Raw genomic sequence first — 20,625 nt, 5'->3', positions numbered from 1 at the left:
TTATCCAGATGATCAGTTGCTGTTCCACTGGGGAATTATGGAATTTTCTTTCCAGCAATGTGGATGAGAAATATTAAATCATACAAATATATGGGTTGTCCTTTGAGCAGAACATAGTTCATTGGATAAGTAATTTACATAGGAGAAAAATCTTGCAAATAGGTCTGTCTCATACAAGGTGAGGATGATACTTCAAACTTCCTAGATAATGTTATCAAGAAGCTAACATTTCAGTTCACTCTAGTTTCTATAAGGGCAACTGTGATCAAATGTTATTTATTTATTGTGAAATGTATCTATCACCGTAATCTTTATGGGTTTTAGGTAGTGTACAGATAATAAAATAATTAGTACCATAATCTTTGCTTATCAAATAAAAAAAAAAAGTAGTGGGTTATGCTAGAAAACCTAAAAATGTTAACAGCTCATACAAAAAAAAGATTTTATATATTTGGGGTTAATGTTCCAGACTATGCTGGAAGGTCTATATTGATTACGTCACTTCAGAAGCACAAAAAGCACAAAAAGCCATTATGAAATTCACTTTCAAAAAAGATAGAGATTGCATCCCAGGAGCTCTGAAACTGTGTTGCCATGGTTTAAATACTCTATGGCCATGATGGCGAACCTATGGCACGTGTGCCACAGGTGGCACGCAGAGATATTTGTTCTGGATTACCCTCAAACTAAAAAAGAGAGGATTCTAGACGTGAAATATAAGAATGAGTTCAGCCAGATTCTAGCATACATTGGAAATGTATAAAGCATCATAGATAGCAATTAGGCAGATATTTACAAAACTACTGAACAAAAACCTTTTCAAGAGCTAGCCTTGAGAAGTTCCTTTCTTCATTAATTCTAATGCTATTTCTTTAATTTTATGCAGTACAAAGAATACATACTTACATCTGACAATTTTATAAGGTATTTTTCAAAGCGGGGCAAGTTGAGGTGCCCACTTTCATTTATATAACCTAAGAAACAGAAGAATAATTTATATTTACAACCATGAGTTGGGTGTGTTCCCAGTCCAAGATATTGTTTAAAAAAATGATCTATACTTATTTCTTCTGTTCAATAAAAGAATTGTGGAGGCTTCCCGTTGAAGAATGGAGGTAGCATACTAATAAATACAGATGCCTTCCCCCCCCCCCTGCAGCCTTCCACCATTATTTAGATCAGATTGGAAAAGCATGGGAGATTGCTAAATGGGGCACAATATCACTTTCTCCTCCAATGCCAGTGGAACACAAGTGCATGTAAATTAGGATGTACTGAGTAGATCAGGTCAAAAATATCAGGTCCACAAACAAGAGAATCACCAAATTTTGTTTTCTTCTTCCTCTTTAGTTAATTACGGAAATGTTTATTTGAGCTGCTTCCAGTGTTTTGAACTCAGACAATGTTTTATTCTTTTCTTTGTTGCCTTGGCAACATCCTTGCATATGTTCCTTAAGGTCGTCTTCTTTACAGGTAATCCATGCTTGGTACCACTGACTTTCAGGTACTTTTCTACTCTTGTTGAAAGGGCCTATCCAAAACAGTTCTTGGTCACACTAGATCTTCTTTACCAAAGCTGCCACAGAGCCAGTTATTTATTTTAGGGCCATGTCTACAGTCATGTACCACTATGCAGGGAACCTAGTTCAGAGGAAAATAGGTGTAGATAATTAAGTGGCTTTTCTCAGTGGTGGCTCTAGAGCTGATGCCCAGAGAATTGCTTTGGCCTTTATTTTAGGCCCAAGCCAGGAGGACCAGGATCTGTTTTCCATGTGCTTTATGCTGTACATTAAATAAATACATGTAGAACCAGGGTGGGGCAACTGCACCTTTGAGCCACTATCCTACCTCATGTGTGGTCTGTGGCAAACCTACCAGAGCCTCCTTGAACCCTTGAAACACTTGCTTAACAACAACTCAGAGTGCTGGGATTACAGTTGTTGAGTGAAGGGGTCACATTGGGATTTTACTTAATGACCCCTCTGCTCAACAACCAAGATTTCAGAGCCAAATATGATAGCTAAGGGCTACCGGTATTGTCTACAGAACCCAATCCACAAAATGGAAAGAAAAAAAATGAACTTTCCAGCATGATACATATCACAATATCAAGATTAAAGTAATTATTTCCTTTCCCATTCTACATTTTACTCTGCAGCAGGGCCTACTATAAAATCAAGTTGCAGTAACTATGTGAGATAGCTTACCTCCAAGTTCAGGCAATGTAGTCATGTATGTTTTATAAAGCAGCGGTAATGCATCATGGTTAATATGAAAATGAGGTAGATGAGGAATAAAATCATTTCCAACAAGAAAACCCATTAAAATCCAGTCATCTATTATTCTTTCAATTTCATATGGAAATGAAATCTTGTCCTGATAAATAAATGTTGACACAAATAATTAACTAAATATGTAAATCTTTAGCAACTTTCAACAACTTTTAGCAAATTCACTCATACTTACTTTAACTGATGAAAATTCATAGTCAATATATTCTCTCATTAATGATAAGTGCAAAAGATGAAAAGTGGTTTCTTCTGGGGCACTTGCTCTGTAAATTATTAATACAGTTCAGCAATTAAAATGTTATATTTCATAGATTAAAATGTGAATGTTTAATACTGAATAAATACAGTCTTCTCGGTTATTTAGCAGTTTTGCATAACTTCTTTTGCCATCATTTAACAATTTTTGCAGCAGATTACCTTTGTGATTTTTTGCCACCAAACCGGACCTCTTCTCTTAAAAGGGAGAAGTGTGGGTCATGACTTGTCAGCCCAAGCATTATCTATTAAAAGAAGTAATTTAATAGAACCAATCATTTAAAAATTGATCAATAATGAGATTCTAGCAGCTTATTATACCGATATCAAAAGATCTCATTGACATCTATGAGAATAACACTGCCCCTTTCTATAACAGATAGCATATTATAAAACACACTGCTTGGATAATGCATACAACCCTACAAAATATCAGGCAAACCAGTAAGAATCTTGTGTGCAAAATAAATCCTCTCTTTACCACAACTATTGACATTTATAATCAAGAATATTTTTTTCCCAAATAAATCATGTTTACATATAAACATACCAAGTCAGCATCTAAACCATAGAGACAGTGTCTTGTGTTTGGATCATGGTCAAGCTTTGTTTTTTCTGATCTAATAAATTCCATAATTTTATGTTCTCCTTCTCCTGGTGTCTGAATGAAAAGAAAAAAAAACAAATTAATAAAATTGAATTAATAACAATTAATTTAAGAAGTCTTATAAAAGTAAATAGTAACCTCATGGCCTGATAAGTAGACCGTTATGCCTTGCCAAGATTTGTCTGTGGAAATCTTCATATTTACAAAATACTTCAGGTGTTCATGCAACCTGGCCATGAATTCAGTCCCTAATAACAGAAATCTAAAAGTTATATTTTCATTCATTAAAATCTTTAAAATATTTTTTGAAATATTTTTCAAATATTTTATTCTTTAAAAAAGATTTCACAATTTTAACAGTACTAATCTTTGAAATTATGTTAAACATGTACATAATTATAATACAAATATAAATGTTGAAGTTAAACATAAACATCTCTATTACATTACTTCAACTATTTTCTGATTTTAAGAAACACAACCTCTTTGGGACTGCACCTCCTCCGTTAGTAAAGAAGTATAAATCTGGGGCAATATCAAACAAGATTATTCAGACACACACAGAATCCATATATGTGTAAAATTTAGAAATTGCTTATTAATTGGTTTTAGTATAAGATGTAAGTACTTAATTGAAAAGAAAATACAGTAAATAATGAATAACAGTAATTGTAACTTGCAATTCATGCTGTGTCATTATTGCTATGGAAAGGGAATGGGGTAGGAGAGAGGGCATTCTATAACAGAGGTACCATATTGTTTAATTTGATATCTCTGGCCTCTGATATATTTGAAAATTACATTCTTTTATTTTAAGGGAATGATAAAATTCTCATGAAATAAAAAATTAAGAAGTTTGAAATAATGTAGCAAAATAACAGAATTCCCTACCTGGTGTAATGCAATTAGAATCAAATCTGGATTCAGTTGGAAGAATTTCTCCTTTTTCTAATGCCTTCTTAATTTTGTCTTCTGCTTCCTTTGCTGACCTATAACAACACTTTGTAGTTTAGTGCTGTAATAATCTGATGGCTACATATGTATTACAATCTCACAACACTTCTGTAGAGATTATGGTGGAAATATCTTCAGATTACAGACAGACTTTGGAGAATACCCATGCCAGCCCTTGCTCACATATAATGTACAGTTTCCTTAGCAAAATAAATGTAATTAAAGTTTTATATTATTTAACTTTTATTATGTACAGTGGAGCAAAAAGTATTTAGTCAGCCACCAATTGTGCAAGTTCTCCCACTTAAAAAGATGAGAGAGGCCTGTAATTGACATCATAGGTAGACCTCAACTATGAGAGACAAAATGAGAAAACAAATCCAGACAATCACATTATCTGATTTGGAAAGAATTTATTTGCAAGTTATGGTGGAAAATAAGTAGGACAAGCAGGATTTCTGGCTCTCACAGACCTGTAACTTCTTCTTTAAGAGGCTCCTCTGTCCTCCACTAATTACCTGTATTAATGGCACCTGTTTGAGCTTGTTAGCATATAAAAGACACCTGTCCACAACCTCAAACAGTCACACTCCAAACTCCACTATGGTGAAGACCAAAGAGCTGTAGAAGGACACCAGAAACAAAATTGTAGACCTGCACCAGGCTGGGAAGACTGAATCTGCAACAGGCAAGCAGCTTGGTGTGAAGAAATCAACTGTTGGAGCAATAATTAGAAAATGGAAGACATACAAGACCACTGATAATCTTCCTCGATCTGGGGCTCCACGCAAGATCTCACCCCGTGGGGTCAAAATGATCACAAGAACGATGAGCAAAAATCCCAGAACCACAAGGGGGGACCTAGTGAACGACTTGCAGAGAGCAAGTCAGATGGGCAGATGAAACCAAAGTAGAACTGTTTGGTAGAAACACAACTCGTCGTGTTTGGAGGAGAGAGAATGCTGAGTTGCATCCAAAGAACACCATACCTACTGTGAAGCATGGGAGTGGCAACATCATGCTTTGGGGCTGTTTCTCTGCAAAGGGACCAGGACGACTGATCTGTGTACAGGAAAGAATGAATGGGGCCATGTATTGTGAGATTTTGAGTGCAAACCTCCTTCCATCAGCAAGGGCATTGAAGATGCAACTTGGCTGGGTCTTTCAGCATGATAATGATCCCAAATACACCGCCCTGGCAATAAAGGAGTGGCTTCGTAAGAAGCATTTCAAGGTCCTGGAGTGGCCTAGCCAGTCTCCAGATCTCAACCCTATAGAAAACCTTTGGAGGGAGTTGAAAGTCCGTGTTGCCCAGCAACAGCCCCAAAACATCACTGCTCTAGAGGAGATCTGCATGGAGAAATGGGCCAACATACCAGCAACAGTGTGTGCCTTGTGAAGACTTACAGAAAACGTTTGACCTGTGTCATTGCCAACAAAGGATATATAACAAAGTATTGAGATGAACTTTTGATATAGACCAAATACTTATTTTCCACCATAATTTGCAAAACAAATTCTTTCCAGTGGGAGAACTTGCACAACTGGTGGCTGACTAAATACTTTTTTGCCCCACTGTATATCTATAAGTTGCATGGAATAGAAGAGTTGGCAACATTGTTAACATTGAATCTATAGATAGATAAAATCATCCAAGGAGTTGTGAAAGAAGTCCAACATCTCCCCCTGAATTGACAGTAAACTTGGGGATTGCTTAGCAGCTCTGTGATGAAAACACTTAAAGAATTTTACTGACAAAGATCAAATACACCAGTGGTTCTCAACCTTCCCAATGCCACAACCCTTTAATCCAGTTCCTCATGTTGTGGTGACCCCCAACCATAAAATTATGTTCGTTGCTACTTCATAACTGTAATTTTGCAATTTTCCGATGGTCTTAGGCTACCCGTGATAGGGTCTTTCGACCCCCAAAGGAGTCGCGACCCACAGGTTGAGAACCGCTGAAGTAGACAATCTATATTCTTTCCTAAATTAGACTAAGAAAGACATACCGTAGCTTACAAAGGCACCACCATTTTGAGGGACCAGAGCTGAATGCAGCTCCAGAAATCTGAAACTACTATTCTAATATAAAACATAGGAGAAATTAACATACAATTAAGGCTTAATTATACACTAACTATTTAATAAACGAAACTGGTTTTAGTCAGTCATCAACATAAATTAAACTATATCAGGTGTCCATTTTGTTAACCTGCATTTTGGAAAGTAGGCCATGAAATGTGCTAAAAAGGTGCATACTCTTAACACAATAAAGCATGAAAAATGACTAGATGAAAATATTTGATGATTCAAGTGTAGTTTAAAGTGAAATGTCACATGCCCATGGAGACGTATGACATCAGTTCTGGCTGCAGTCATTAAGTGAATCACTGCAGGTAAATAAATATGATGTCCTATGACCACAATTTGCAACTTCCTGCTGGCTTCCCCACTGAGTTTACTTGTCAAAATTTGATGGTGACGTTTGCAAATGGGGATCATGTGACTGTGCAACTGTTGTAAATGCACATCAGATACCAAATGACTGCATTAGGATCACGTGACTATGGGGACACTGCAATGGTAGCAACTTTGAGGACCACTTACGTCTACTTTTTCTGCACCACTGTAACTCTGAACACCCCTGAATGAGTTCAATGGTCAGTAATCAAGGACCACCTTTACTATCTCTCCCTACATGGCTTCCCTTCAGAAAGGAATGATTGGGTTGAAGCCAGCACCACTTATTCCCCCTTAGGTTTGGTCATGGAAGTCAGTTTGTTACCAAGAGCAGGAAACATTTCTAGAGCTCCATAGTTTTTCCAGGAAAAAAAAATATAGCATTGAATGAGCAATCCTACATCCACTCCTATAAATAATCACAAGAGTATGAAGAAACAAGCATATTACATCAAAGTCTGCAGGAGGTACAAAGAGAAGTGAAAACAATAAATGAAAAACCAACTTTACATACATACCTAAAACGTCTGCCACGTTGCTGGTTCATTTTTGCTCTTGGAGCTACTCCATCAACTGCCATAAAAAAAACTTTTCTTGGCTTAATAATGCGAAATAAAACTTCTAAATAGTGAAATATATCAGCAAAGATCTTATCTTCAGAGATTCGAAAATGAACATCATCATCATTAGGATGTGAACATTGATGAATAATGCCATTCATGTCCAAATATAAGTTGTCAAATTCTGGAATCTAGAAAACACATTAAATATAGAAGTTGTTCTATAAAGATAAGTTTTAATTAAGTTTAATGTCTTCTGTGAAAATCATACTTTGCATTATCTAATTTCATTTTATATCTTTACTTGGAAAACATATATGTTAATATTGAATATATTCTGCTTATAAGAGGCCACCTGAGTTTCATAGAGACATATTGTATATCCTGTCTTCCATGAAAGTTTTGATTAAAAATAAAATTCAGAAACTGCTAAAAATAAGCTTTTTACTGTTAATAATTATTCTGTAATGATTACATTAACTTCTACACTCTTTCAATTTTAATAGTGCCAGAACTTTTCAAAAAACGCATTACATAGATCCATATTTCTTTATTTAGAGAATTTATGTGGCCATCCACTCACTTTCAGTAACTCTAGGCATCTTACAAACAATAAAAAACCTAATATAAAAAGAGTAAAAACAATAACCCCCTCCCCCCAGGTGACATCAAGCAATTACACAAGCCACTTAATGGAATATATCCCACTTTGGGTTTCCAAGCTCATTGCAAAACCAGACCTTCAGGGCCTTATGAAAGAGTGTCAAAGTAGGAGCCAGTCTAATCTCCATGGAAATGATGTTCTAAAAGAAGGGAGCCACCACGGAGAAGGATCTTCTGGATCCTTAGGAGAGGGACCCTGCAACAACATCCCCCCCCCGCTATAATGAGTCAGATGGATGTAACTGGAAAGAGATGGTCCTTCAGATAACCTGGTCTCAAGCCATATAGGGCTTTAAAGGTGACAACCAGCACCTTGAATTGCACCCAGAAGCAAATTGGCAGCCAGTGAAACTTGTGCAGGAGAGGTGACATGTGGGTCTGCACAAAACCATATAGGCCACTGCATTTTGAATCAAGTGGAGCTTCCAGGTGCTTTTCAAGGGCAGCCCCATGTAGAGCATGTTGAAATAGTTTAGAGGTGACTAGGGCATGAATGACTGTGAGCAGGGATTGTTGGTCCAGGAAAGGGTGTAACTGGTGCACAACCTGCAGTTACACAAAGGCCCTCCTGGCCATAATTGCCAACTGCTCCTCAAGCAGAAGTCATGAGTCCAGGAGAACTCCCAGATTGTTCACTGGATCTGTCTGAGGCAGCGTAACCCCATCCAAGACCAGAGATGGCAATTCTCCATGGACCAAAGAATTCCAACTCAAATTTTATCTTGCTACGGTTCCGTTTCACCTGTTGCTCCCCATCCAGCCCTTAAGAGTCTCCAAGCAATGCTACTTTTTGAAATACTCCAATTCAAAGCATTTTGCACACTATTAACTTGTAAAACCTTGCAATGTAAAATCTCAACAATTGACACAGAAGTTCCAGTTTTAAATATTTCAGAACTTCAAAAGCGTATCTGACTGAAGCATATCTCTTACCAGAATAGCCAATGTCCTATAAGAGTATTGAGACAGGTTTCAATTGTGTTTTGCTGATTAAGATGCAAAAAACACAATCCAATGATAGTTACACCTATTACTTTTCTCATTACAAAACTTACTGGAGATGGTGAACTTCACAATATTCGCGTATGTAATACAATTAAGGGGCAATGCTACACTAATCCATGATGAAATCTATGCTCTGCTATAAAATGATTGCGTTATCATTCAATATAACCTTGTGCCCCTAGACACACAGGTGGCCACCAAGATTTTGACCTATTCTTGTTAATTCTTTGCTCACCTAATTTGGTCAGCTTTCACTGGGAGACAAAAAGAAGTTTCACAATTATTGTTTCATTTATGGTGAGGGTGACTTTGAATTACTGTGCTACTTCATGTATTGGAAGTGAAGAGAGTAATATTGAAAGTTTATCCCTTTTCTTGTGAAAATGGGCTTAGGAATCATTATTGCACTAAGAAGGGCAATATAGCAGCTCTCTCTATAGCAGTGTTGGCGAACGTTTTTGGCACTGAGTGCTGAAACGGGAGCACGCATGCGGAAGTGCCAGGAACCAGAAGAGGAGCTCCGGTGCACATGTGATGTCCTGGTTTCTGGCGCGCATATGCACACAAAGACCAGCTGGCCAGCACACATTGCCACAGTGGAAACAGGAAGCTCAGTTTCCCGGTGTTCACATGCACGCCAAGCTCTTCCGGTTTCCAGCACTCCCACCCGTGCAAAGACCAGCTGGTGGCGCGCATGCTGGAACCCGGAAGAGCAACGAGCACCGGCTGGCATGCCCGGAGAGATGGCTCTGCATGCCACTTCTGGCACGTGTGCCATGGGTTTGCCATCACGGCTCTATAGGCTTGTATATGGGCAGGAACTATGCATATGAATCTCCTCAGAAATAAATACATGTGAATAGCTAGATTCAGTGGTGGGTTCCTACCGGTTCGGCTGAATCGGTAGTGGTTTGGCTGCCTGGGTTATTGGAATCTTGTTTTTCAATTCTGTGCATGCACAGAACAATTTTAATTGCACTGCGCATGAACGCACACGAGCAAACCAGCAGTAGTGCTGGCCGGAAACCTACCCCTGGCCAGATTTACATATACATTAAATTATAATGAAACTGGTTTCCATCTGACTGAACATGTTCTAGGAACCCTGCTCACGTGTACAAAAAACTGTATGTTCCTAACAAAAGATATAGCATAACATTTTACATGGCTTAAGCCTCTAAAAGGTTATCTACTGCGGTCCACCAAATTATATATGAGTAAAATGCTACTCATCTTTCCAAAACAGCAAGATCCAAATAATTTTTTATTTTATTATATCCGAAATATAATACAGCAAGTGTATATAAACATTTAATAATGAACATACAAGTGTACATAATTCTTATGAACTCACCATGCTTTGCTTTACCATTTTAATATCAAAATCTGTAAATACTTTAACCCATACAAGAAGGATTAAATAAAGCAAAATAACAAAATAAGTAGAAAAATGTATTAAAAACTCTTACATTAAATCATGAGAATCATAGGCACAAAATGCACTTAAAATATATAATAGTGTGAAACAATGATCTGTGTTTATTTAAACATTATTTTGAGGATTTACATTTGAAGTGATTAAAGAAAAAGGCAGTAGGCATACATTTTCAGGCCAAAAATGTTCTATACAGGTAGCCCACAACTTATGACCATAATGGAGCATTTATGTTGCTAAGTGAGAAATTTGTGAGATAAATAAGTGAGAAAGAGCCGTGATAGCGCAGTGGTTAGAATGCAGTACTGGAGGCTAACTCACTGCGCACTCCAGTTCAATTCTGAGAGGCTCTAGGTTGACTCAGCCTTCCAAGGTCAGTAAAATGAGGACCTGAATTGTTGGGGGCAATATGCTGACTCTGTAAACCACTTAGAGAGGGCTATAAAGCACTGTGAAGCATTCCTATTTGTTGAGTTTTGTCCCACTTTATGACTTTTTGTGCCACATTTGTTAAGTGAATCACTGCAGTACAGAGGTGGTATTCTGCCGGCCCAAACCAGTTTGGGCAAATCAAAAGTGGGGGCAGCATGAGCCTTCGCCCACCCACCCAGACGTCATCACAGACCTTCTGCACATGCGCAGAAGGTTCTGCACATGCCCAGATGTGCCCAGCTTCCGCTACCAAACCAGTAGTGAAGAAAAGAGGATAATTACTGCTGCAGTAACATAGTTGTTAAGCGAATTTGGTTTCCCCATTGACTTTTGTCAGAAGGTCACAAAAGGTGATCGCATGACCCCAGGACACTGCAACCATCATAAATGTGAGTCAGTTGTCAAGCATCCAAATGTAAATCTTGTGACCATGGGGAGGCTATAATGGTCGTAACTGTGAAAAATGGTCACAATCACTTTTTTCAGTGCCATTGTAACTTTGAATGGTCACTAAATGACCATTGTAAGTTGAAGATTACCTGTATTTGAATGAGAATCAATAGGAAAAAGAACAAAATAAGTCTGCACAATATTTCCATTTAGAACTGTTCTTTTAAAAAGAATTCTTACCCAGAAATTCAATTCTGGATAAAAATTCTATCTAAATTCTATCCATTATTTTTATTCTGTATTGAAGAAGCTATATATGTAAACTAATTTATTTTGAATTAAACCATACTTGCTAATACTAGAGTTGGATAAATCGTATTACAAACTACAATGACTTATTTTAGAAACAATATTTCTCTGAAACAAAGTGCATTGTCTTTAATCTAGTATTTTATTTTCCATTAGTTTAAAGCAGGACTGTAATTATGCCCTCAGGAAAAGAATGTCAAGCTAGGAAGCAAACAATAACTGATAATATTGCAACTGTGTGACACTGTATTTAGCTAAATTCATACAACACTCATATGACAAAATCAATTAATAGTATTATGCCTTAGCACAATTAATTATACCCTATGCAAACTATTCCTAAACTGTGATTCAATAGAATTTTCATATGATTACTTGTATTAATTCTGCTAGTTAGGACTACACTATTATTTGTTTCCCTCTTTCTCAGCATAACCACTTGTGTTATTGTTCTTCATTCTTTGCTTTGAATTCTTTGTACTCCTTTCAATTGTTGGCCACTACAAAAGAAACTATATTGAATTTTTAATGTTACAGATATGAGGAATGCTACATTTTTCCAACATGTCGCACATTTTCAGCAATCTACTCCTCTTCTTCCCCGAGTTTGTTAAAAAGATAAAGTACACTAGGATGCGATGTGCTTTATAAATCCGATTTAAATTTGAAAACAATACTAATAAGAGGAGTTGTAATCTCCTTAAGCACGCTGTTGGGCTAAAAAGGAAAAGAAAATATTTCTAATGACGTGGAGTGTTTTTCCTACGACACCATGAAGCAGAACTGAAAGTAAACTGGCTGGCTCCAGACCCCTAGAAATAAGAGCCCGCCGCTCTCTTCTGCGCGGCTTCCCTCACGAAATGAAAACTACGAGGTCGCCGGGAGTTTCACAAAACTCTTTCCAGACCCGCGTTCGTTCATAAATGAGAAACCGCCGCTGACATTCGCGGTTAGGGGGTCAAAGACACCCGGACAGAAAGGAAAAGTTGAAATGTGTTTGAATATTAGTAAGCTGTAGCTTTCCCCCCCCCCCTCGGGCTCACTCCTGTTCTCCACCAATTTCCCATCTCCTGAAAAAAAGAGAAAGCGGCCTAAAACTCTTGAGCCCGGGCAACAAATAAATAAATAAATAAAAAGAAGAAGAAAAATGAAAGGATTGCCAGCAAGTCGGGAATCCAAAATGGTATCTCCGCCACGGCGCTTTCCAGGTAGAGATGCACGCAACAATTCCAGAGACAGGCGCGGCTTTATTGCCAGACCTGTCCATCACACTAGAGGCCCCTCACGAGGGAAAGAAGAGAATCTCCCCGGGTGCGACAGCTAGGCAGCCTCTCGGCTTCCCTCTCCGGAGCAGGGAAGTGCAAACCCGCAGCGGCTCACCTGATGCTCCTTCACCACCTGACTGAGGCAAGGATACCTCTCCGAGACCCACCGATAAAACTTCGGCACCCCCATAGCGGCCGGCTTCTGCCCTTCCTCTTTAGCTCCCTCCCGCAGTCCACTCGGACCCAAACAAACGCGTCTGCCACCTTTCCTCTCAGGCAAACCGCTTCCTTCCGCCAAGGCCCCAAATCATAGAGCGGGCCTAGCCAGAGAGGACGAGTCAGCGTCGGAAATTAAAGGCGGGCGCCGGCGGTGGACGCTTCTTATTGGATGTCGTGAGAATTGCAGGTTTGCAATCATCCTGTATCGGCCAAAGTTTCCCCCTTGTCACCGCAGATGGCAGGTGATGGAGGAGGAAAAGTGGCGAAAGTAACTTTTTCGGTCCTCAGATTTCCATCAAACAGTAGGACAGAGGATTAAAAAAAAATCCCCTTGAAAGATAATGGGACCGGAGGGGGAGGGATGGGTGGAATAAGAGGACGACTAGCAAGGGAGCGAATAGTCAAACTAAATAAGAAATGGATGCGATGAAACATTTAAGCTTCTCTTAATGTGCTAGGAAATCGGCACCTAGCTAGCAGCAATCAATATGCAATATATTAGAGATGAAGTTGCCAAACAAAGGAAGGTAGAAATGGGAAGGCTCTTCTGGCCCTAGCTGGGGAGGATTGGTAGAGGTGAAACAGGAGAGGTGAGGCTGGTTGCTATACTATTGAAATAGTGGGAAAATGGGCATTTTTCACAACCACCTAACTCCAATTCGGTGTTGAGTGTCACATATAACCAGTTATTGGGTGCCTGGGAGAGTGGGTTATGAGATAGCTGAAAGGGTATGGAAAAGAATGGTAGGAAAGAGTCTGGCCCATTCTAGGGGAAGCAAATTTGTTAATTTGGTTCCAGTTTATAATTCCAACCCCTCTTACCAAACTTAACCCAAATTAGGCAACCAAATTGCTGGATATGCCAGACTGAAATTGGTGCTTTTTGAATAGTAGGTTGGTAATAAATCCAGCCTTTATTGATGACTCCACTGTGGATGAGAAGGCATTGCTTGTATGTGCTGCTAACAGTTGGCTAGATAAGGAGCCCCTTACTGAGATGGGTCCAGGAGTTTCATGTCTTGCTTTATCCCTGTCCCGAGCATGAAAGGCAGTTGTGTGCTAGGAGATCAGTCCTGGCTATTGTGAACATTGGCATGTGAGATTAAGCTAAAGGAATAAAATGGAGTTGCTGCTTTTGTGCTGTTCTCACAGAGATATGGCAGTATCCCTCCCTGAACTGCTTGATTTTACGGATATGGATTTGCTCAGACTATTGGTACTGGCTAATTTTAACCTTTTCTCACTGAGATTGGGGGTAATTTGGGAGTTTATTTCTGCAGTGGCACTACAGACTTATCAGCCACCCAACCTTTATATTGTTGCCACACATTAGTCATAGTCCTAACTATGGAAATGTGAAATGGGTTCTGGAGAACATCTCCACCATATCTATGCATCCATAATGGTGGTTAACCAAAACTACCACTATTGCAAAGAGAGATGGCCAGTTAAAATAGCTCACTCAGAGTATCTGATGAATCAGAAAGATTTTCTGAGATCGTTTGGATAGGATGAATACAAATTAATCCTTTAGGAATGCTATGGGGAATGAGAAAATTTACTTCCTTTTCCTTTTCACTGATTCTATTGGGCTATTATACAGTGTCTTATTTCAGTGGAAAGTACCAGCTAGAAACGCAGCTGGATTTTAATGTAATTTAAGTGCAGTAAATGATTAAAAATGAAATTATTCTGGAGGAAATTAACTGGAAGTGAAGCCAATTCTTATTTTAATACAGTTGTGCTTCAGAGTTACTCTCTCAAAAGTGCTTTGGGGCACACGGGAACACAAACATGGCACCCACAATACTTGAAAAAGATGCTTGTTGTCCATTTCTTCCTAGCCCTGACTCTATAATTTCTTCTAGTGATGATATTATTAAAAGTTGAATGGATATGACTATTATAATATAGTTAGCATCAGTGTTCACCATATCTCATGTAAAGCATTATTTCTAACTGTTACCACTTTTAAGGATTCAAACAAATGAATTTGGGGCATGGCAGTGAGTATATTAAGGACACAAAAATCTACAAATCTTATGAACATTTTGAAGGATTAGGCATGCTTATCCTTGAGAACTCAAGACTTTAGTAGAGATACAGTAATCTTCAAATACCTGAAAGAATATTTATTTAATTTCTGGAAGTTAGATTCCAAATGAATGCCAAAAAACTTGGCTAACAGCAATAACTATTTGATAGTGGAACGACAGACGTGCTATTCTCATTCAAATAATTTATTCTACTGAAAAATAGAATCTTACCCATAGAATATATTGAAAAGATGCAAGTAAACAAATACACACATTTCATACTGAAAATAATAATGGATGTTTGTCTACATATAGCTATCATAAAATCAATGTTTTGGGTAAAGTACAACTGTTTTTAATAACAATAATAGACATATTCTTTAGGTGAAAATTATTTTAAGAATAATTCTCAGTGAAGTATTCCCTTTCTCATTCATCATTGTTACCCTTGAAAGATTTAATATTTAAATCTCCTGAATTCTCCTTTGTAGACCAGCTACAATTTTTTGACTCTCATTTTTCTCCTCTAATAGGAATCTGAGACCGTTTTATTCCTGATTTCATATTCAAATCATCCTAAATGCATTCACTTTCTGTAACACACAATCACGCATACATGAATTAGGACTGTGAGCAACATAGTTCAAACCCCATTTTACTGTATGATTTGCAATGTAATGTTGAAATGGTTTGGTTAAGTAAGAAAATTAAAAGAGATTGAAGACAAAACAGCTTTGTGATGGAATAGTAAAGGAGATGAAAGGAACTTGAACAATGACAATTTTATGTGAGTAGAGTTAATGAAATCCTCAAAGAGAGGTGAGGTGTTTAAAGAAGAAAAAACTCTAAACAATGTGGTACATGGACACAGTAAGAACAAGAATGCTCTGCAAGGACAAAAAGAAATGGGAATGTACTGTGTAATTCTGTTCCATTTTTAAACTGCATTTATTCTCATCTGGCTTATTCTATTATACATCCAGTATCTTTAACATTCCTAGCTCAAAGACCTACTATTGTATTATTAAGCTTGTGGAAACAGCATTGTGATAAACAGAATAGCATTTTGTGAGCAATTTTTTTAAACTGGAATAAGTTCTATAAACAGAATTTCCACTATCAGTGGAAACAGTATTTATATACAATATATACACTTAAACACTGATCTGCATTAGCAGAATTTACTAAAGTTTTTTTTTAAAAAAAAACTAACAATGTTGGCTGCAAATGACTGCATATCACATATATGGTGCCCAACCAAGATACATCTGACACAGCAAGTTTTCATCAGTTGAATCTTGAATAAGATGGTGAACATGTCCTTCAATTGACAATGGTAGGCCCTTTACCCTGTTCCTATTTTTTATTACACCCTGCAGCCGCTGCTCTATATCTTGCACATGAGTCTTGGCCTGAAAAACAAAAAATAATCTACATAAGAGAAAGATATCATTAGTACACTAGAAGCTAAATTTTAGTGGTAAGTATTGTAGCTTTCTCTCTCCAACATAAAAGATTGTGTTCCCAGTGAAGGTTTATTGAATTATATAAAACTGGGTACTATGTACTATACCAGGGATATCAAACTGGTGGCCCACGGGCTAGATGCATCATGCACAGACCACGCCCACCCCAGCTCCGCAAAGGCAAAAAATCATTGCGATGCCATGTAATGTCACGTGATACGATTGAGTTTGACACTTTGTCTACTATATACTAAGTCTATAATGGCGAGCCTATAGCATGCATGCTACAGATAGCACGTGGAGCCATATTTTCTGGCACGCCAGCTGTCAGCTCCAGCGCGCATGTGCGTGCCAGTAAATTGATTTTTCATCCTTCTGGAGTGCCGGGGGAGGCAGTTTTCCCCCTCCCCAGGCTTCAGGAAAGCCTCCGGAGACTGGGGAGGGTGAAAAACGCCCCTAACGGGCCATCGAAAGTTCAAAAATGAACTTCTGTTTGGTCCATTGGGCCTGTTTTCCAGAGGCTTTCCTGAAGCCTGGGGAGGGCGAAAACAGCCTTCCCTGGGCTCCTGGAGGCCCTCTGGAAGCTAGAAACAGATCATTTCCAAACTTCTGCTTGGTCCATTGGGGCCATTTTTTGCCCTCCCCAGTCTCCGAAGGCTTTCCCCCAACCCCAACGGGCTAACTGGAAATTCAGGAAATGGGCTAGAAACTGGGAGAACATATGCTCTGGGCCACCTTAGACATAAAGCTAGCTGGACCAGGAAGTATGTATCTGCCATAGGAAGCAGGCAATGTAAAACTTCCAAAATCTTACCAGAAATTTAAAAAATGACTTGAAGGCATGGGAAAAAGGGGTAACAATGTATATTTTGGTAATAAAGCATTACAAGCACAATCTATAAAGTTTAAATGAGACCAGAAAGTTTTTAAAGTATCATTTTTATTTGTATCATAAAAATTAATCTGCATTACAAAAATAAATATTTATGAATACTATTTGTATGAATGAATGAAATAATTAAAAAAAATAAACGGCTAGTACTCATCAATATATGAGTGCGACCTGATGAAAAACAAATAGGTCAAAGATTCCAATTCTTGTAGTCATCTGTTCCTACTGTGTTTGTTCTTCTTGAATAAATTCAGTTATCATTCAAAGCAAGGTTATGTTGCTTAATATAGTATCCATTTTGATTTGTTTACTGCCCTGGTGCAAAGTTTGAGTTTTTAACCCTGAGTTTTACCAGCTTACCTTTTCATTGACAATTTCTCCAGTTTCGTTTACCAAGGTTTTTGTATTGCCTCTAACTGGCTTACTCCATTCCACAAGGGGATCATGCAGAAATGTCTTCAAAACACTAGATTTGAGAGGGAACAAAATATTTTTACTTGCATTCGTTGTAATAAGTCTCATTAGATTCAGTTACTATCCAAATTTGCTGTGAGTAGAACAGCAGATTGTAAAATAATCATCATCTTAATTAGATTGCCTACAAACAACAGCATGGCAAAGTAGCAACAATGGTGCACTGAAATATCTACAAGAAATACCACTTGCCTGCAAGCAAGAACTTGTAGGACCACAAAATTACCAAAGTAATAGAAAAATAAGAAGTTAAAAGTGGTGTCTGACTTCAGAATTCAGATAAACAATTGCCTTCCATATAACAACACAGATATTAATTGTTTATGTTAGACAAAAATATCTGGATAATGATGTGGCAGGAGATGAAAACAGCAAGAGAAGAGAAAGAACTGGAAAAAAATCACAAAATGCAAGGACCTGCAAATAGAAGAACAACAACTGTGGCAAAAAAAGCAGAGTAATAGTACAAGTAGTCTCTGACTTACAACAGTTCATTTAGTGACCATCCAAAGTTGCAACAGTATTCAAAAAAGTGACTTGACTGTTTTTCACACTTATGACCACTGCAGCATCCTTGTGGACATGTGATAAAAATTCAGACATTTGGCAACTGACTCATATTTATGATCGTTGCAGAGTCCCGGGGTCTTAGGATCACCTTTTGCAAACTTCTGACAAGCAGTCAATGGGAAAGCCAGTTTCACTTAACAGCTGTTACTAAATTAACAACTGCAGGGATTCACTTAATAACTGTGGCAAGAAAAGTTGTAAAATGGGTCAAAACTCACTTAACAAATGTCTCACTAGTGACATAAATTTTGGGCCCAGTTGTTGTTGTAAGTTGAGGACTACTTGTAATAGGTGCCTTGGGTGCAATCCCAAAACATCTGGACACTTCAACACCATCTTGACAAAATAATGAATTGCAAAAGGCAGTTTTTGTTGGAATAACTTATATTCTGTGGTGATGCTTTAACACAATCAAACAACATCTACTGATATCATTTCCTTGGAACGGACTCACTAGGTTGATAAAAATACCAAATCCAGTATAGATAGCTGGCCGACCATAATCATGAGATGTAGGAGTCAAAGAATTGGCAGAGATCAAGTATCAAGTTCTGAAAACTGTTGATGAGCATAGCATAAACTCGCTGTGGTGGTCTCAGAGGTTATTGGCACATTGACAAACTATCTGTCAATTACAAATGGCCACACTTCTTGGATACAGATATATACTATGCCAATACATAATGACATCCTAGGTCCTTGAGAAGAAGTCGATGCATATGAAGGCCAATACCAGTTAAAAAACTGGCAATTGTGGTTTCACATTGTGGTCTATATAACATTATTTCTAGATTTCTATAAGAGCCTTAAAAAGTTAGTAAGTGCATTGATTCTGAGCTGAAAGCCTGTGACTAGACTTTTATCTACTTTGGTTTTCCCATTGCAAACCATTTTCTAATTCTTATTTGGGAAGTACCATGAGCAAATCCAGAAGAGATAATCACAAAATAATTCTTTGTAGCTCTTTCTTATTAGCACATTTTTTTATAATTGCATGACTATCCTGTTTGGTCTGATCTCTGAGTCCCAGAAGCAGAGAAAAAGGAAAAAAATATGTAAGCAGTACTACCCATTGAATATTACAAGGCTTATTTATGCAATGTATAAAAGGAAACCAGGCTATCAAAGAATATGGTGGCTGGTCACCATCAAGGCTGACGCCAGCCAGAGCATAGAAAAACTCAAAAGTACAAGATCAGAAGATGAGAGACCTGACTCATAAAATCTCCCAAGAGCAGGACACAACTAAATGGATATTATCATCATTTATGCAATGTAGCATGACAATAATGAAAATTTGAAGTTGAAATAATTAGGGGTAATAATTTTATGTGCATTCCCCCATCCTGTTGGAAGACCACTCTTTCTTTACCTCATGAGTGGTTCTCTCTGGTTACGCATAAGTCTTAAGGTAACTTCACAAGCTCTCCTGAAGAGCCCTTCTGTGCCCATTGGACCCATCGCATTGACCATGTTATGAGTAAGGCGAAATGGAACAATTTCCGGAAAATCAAAAGTTTCTCCCTTTAAATGAATATAAGAGGAATAAGTTCAGTAACACATGCTTCTCTTAAAATGGAATGCAATAGATTCTTATATCACTTGTATTATGCAATTATACAAAAAAAATATTTCAGTTATACTATTATAATGTTAGTAGAGTTTATTTCACGCCTTTCAAAATTACTTCGGTGTTTGTACAGACTGGCTGATTATGTTTTTGTGTTAAATGTAATATAAATGTAAAAACAAAAGCCATATTTGTGATTTTTATTACTGGATGTTGAAAATATTCCATGCATGGAACAGCTTTTTTAAATGGTTATGGCTACATAAAAACAAATGTTTTAGGTGTTTGGGTCTGATGGAACTAAGTAGGGTAGATCTGATCCATGCAAAAGCGGTTTGGTGATTATGGGGGGAGGAATCAAAGGACATTGAAAGTTGGAGAGCGATAGGGAAGGAAAAGAATGCTGGGAACATTGAGGGACACAGGAATAAATTGTTTTGAGAAATCGGCAGGTGAATGAAGCAATGAAAATTAGGGGTGAGCAGCCTGATGTGATATGATGTGGTGTTGTAGGATCCTGGGATTTGAGAGAGTTAAGGTAGTCCAACTGAATATAATATTTTGGGACTTCAGCAACAGAGATGAAGAGAAAGATGGGGAAATGCTAGAAAAATAAATGATTAGGCATGGGATAAAGCTCACTTCAAGCATTGGTGTTAGCCTCTCAAGGGAGGGAGGGAGAAGGGAAAATGCTGGAAGGGAGATGGGGTTGGATAAACAGTTCTAGAAGCTGGTGAGAGGGAGATGGGAGAGAGATTTCATTACAGTG

The 20,625-nt window shown here is 37.9% G+C and overlaps 2 protein-coding genes across 4 annotated transcripts in view; both read right to left on the bottom strand.

Annotated features, from left to right (window-relative positions):
* Positions 1 to 12,933, bottom strand: part of XRN1 (5'-3' exoribonuclease 1) — a 65,275-nt gene extending 52,342 nt beyond the window's left edge. For all 3 annotated transcript variants that reach the window (XM_087725433.1, XM_087725435.1, XM_087725434.1), the window contains exons 1-9: positions 12,745 to 12,933; positions 7,089 to 7,321; positions 4,045 to 4,142; positions 3,292 to 3,401; positions 3,097 to 3,207; positions 2,709 to 2,791; positions 2,467 to 2,554; positions 2,208 to 2,376; positions 907 to 974 (exon numbers count right to left, since the gene is read on the bottom strand). In XM_087725433.1, the coding sequence (XP_087581559.1) occupies positions 907 to 974; positions 2,208 to 2,376; positions 2,467 to 2,554; positions 2,709 to 2,791; positions 3,097 to 3,207; positions 3,292 to 3,401; positions 4,045 to 4,142; positions 7,089 to 7,321; positions 12,745 to 12,819 (1,035 nt within the window). In that variant the 5' untranslated portion in view covers positions 12,820 to 12,933. The remainder of the gene's footprint in view (positions 1 to 906; positions 975 to 2,207; positions 2,377 to 2,466; positions 2,555 to 2,708; positions 2,792 to 3,096; positions 3,208 to 3,291; positions 3,402 to 4,044; positions 4,143 to 7,088; positions 7,322 to 12,744) is intronic.
* A 1,633-nt stretch (positions 12,934 to 14,566) lies between these two features.
* The window catches only part of ATR (ATR checkpoint kinase), a 56,064-nt gene continuing 50,005 nt past the window's right edge, over positions 14,567 to 20,625 (bottom strand). Inside the window, exons 45-47 of the mRNA XM_087725432.1 lie at positions 19,659 to 19,810; positions 17,603 to 17,708; positions 14,567 to 16,296 (exon numbers count right to left, since the gene is read on the bottom strand). Of these exons, the coding sequence (XP_087581558.1) occupies positions 16,123 to 16,296; positions 17,603 to 17,708; positions 19,659 to 19,810 (432 nt within the window). The 3' untranslated portion in view covers positions 14,567 to 16,122. The remainder of the gene's footprint in view (positions 16,297 to 17,602; positions 17,709 to 19,658; positions 19,811 to 20,625) is intronic.

Source organism: Thamnophis sirtalis, unplaced genomic scaffold (genome assembly GCF_051295495.1).
Source record: "Thamnophis sirtalis isolate CommonGarterSnake01/CBP01778 unplaced genomic scaffold, rThaSir2_p1.2 scaffold_11, whole genome shotgun sequence".
NCBI lineage: Eukaryota > Metazoa > Chordata > Lepidosauria > Squamata > Natricidae > Thamnophis > Thamnophis sirtalis.
This window is presented reverse-complemented; position numbering and strand designations above follow the sequence as displayed.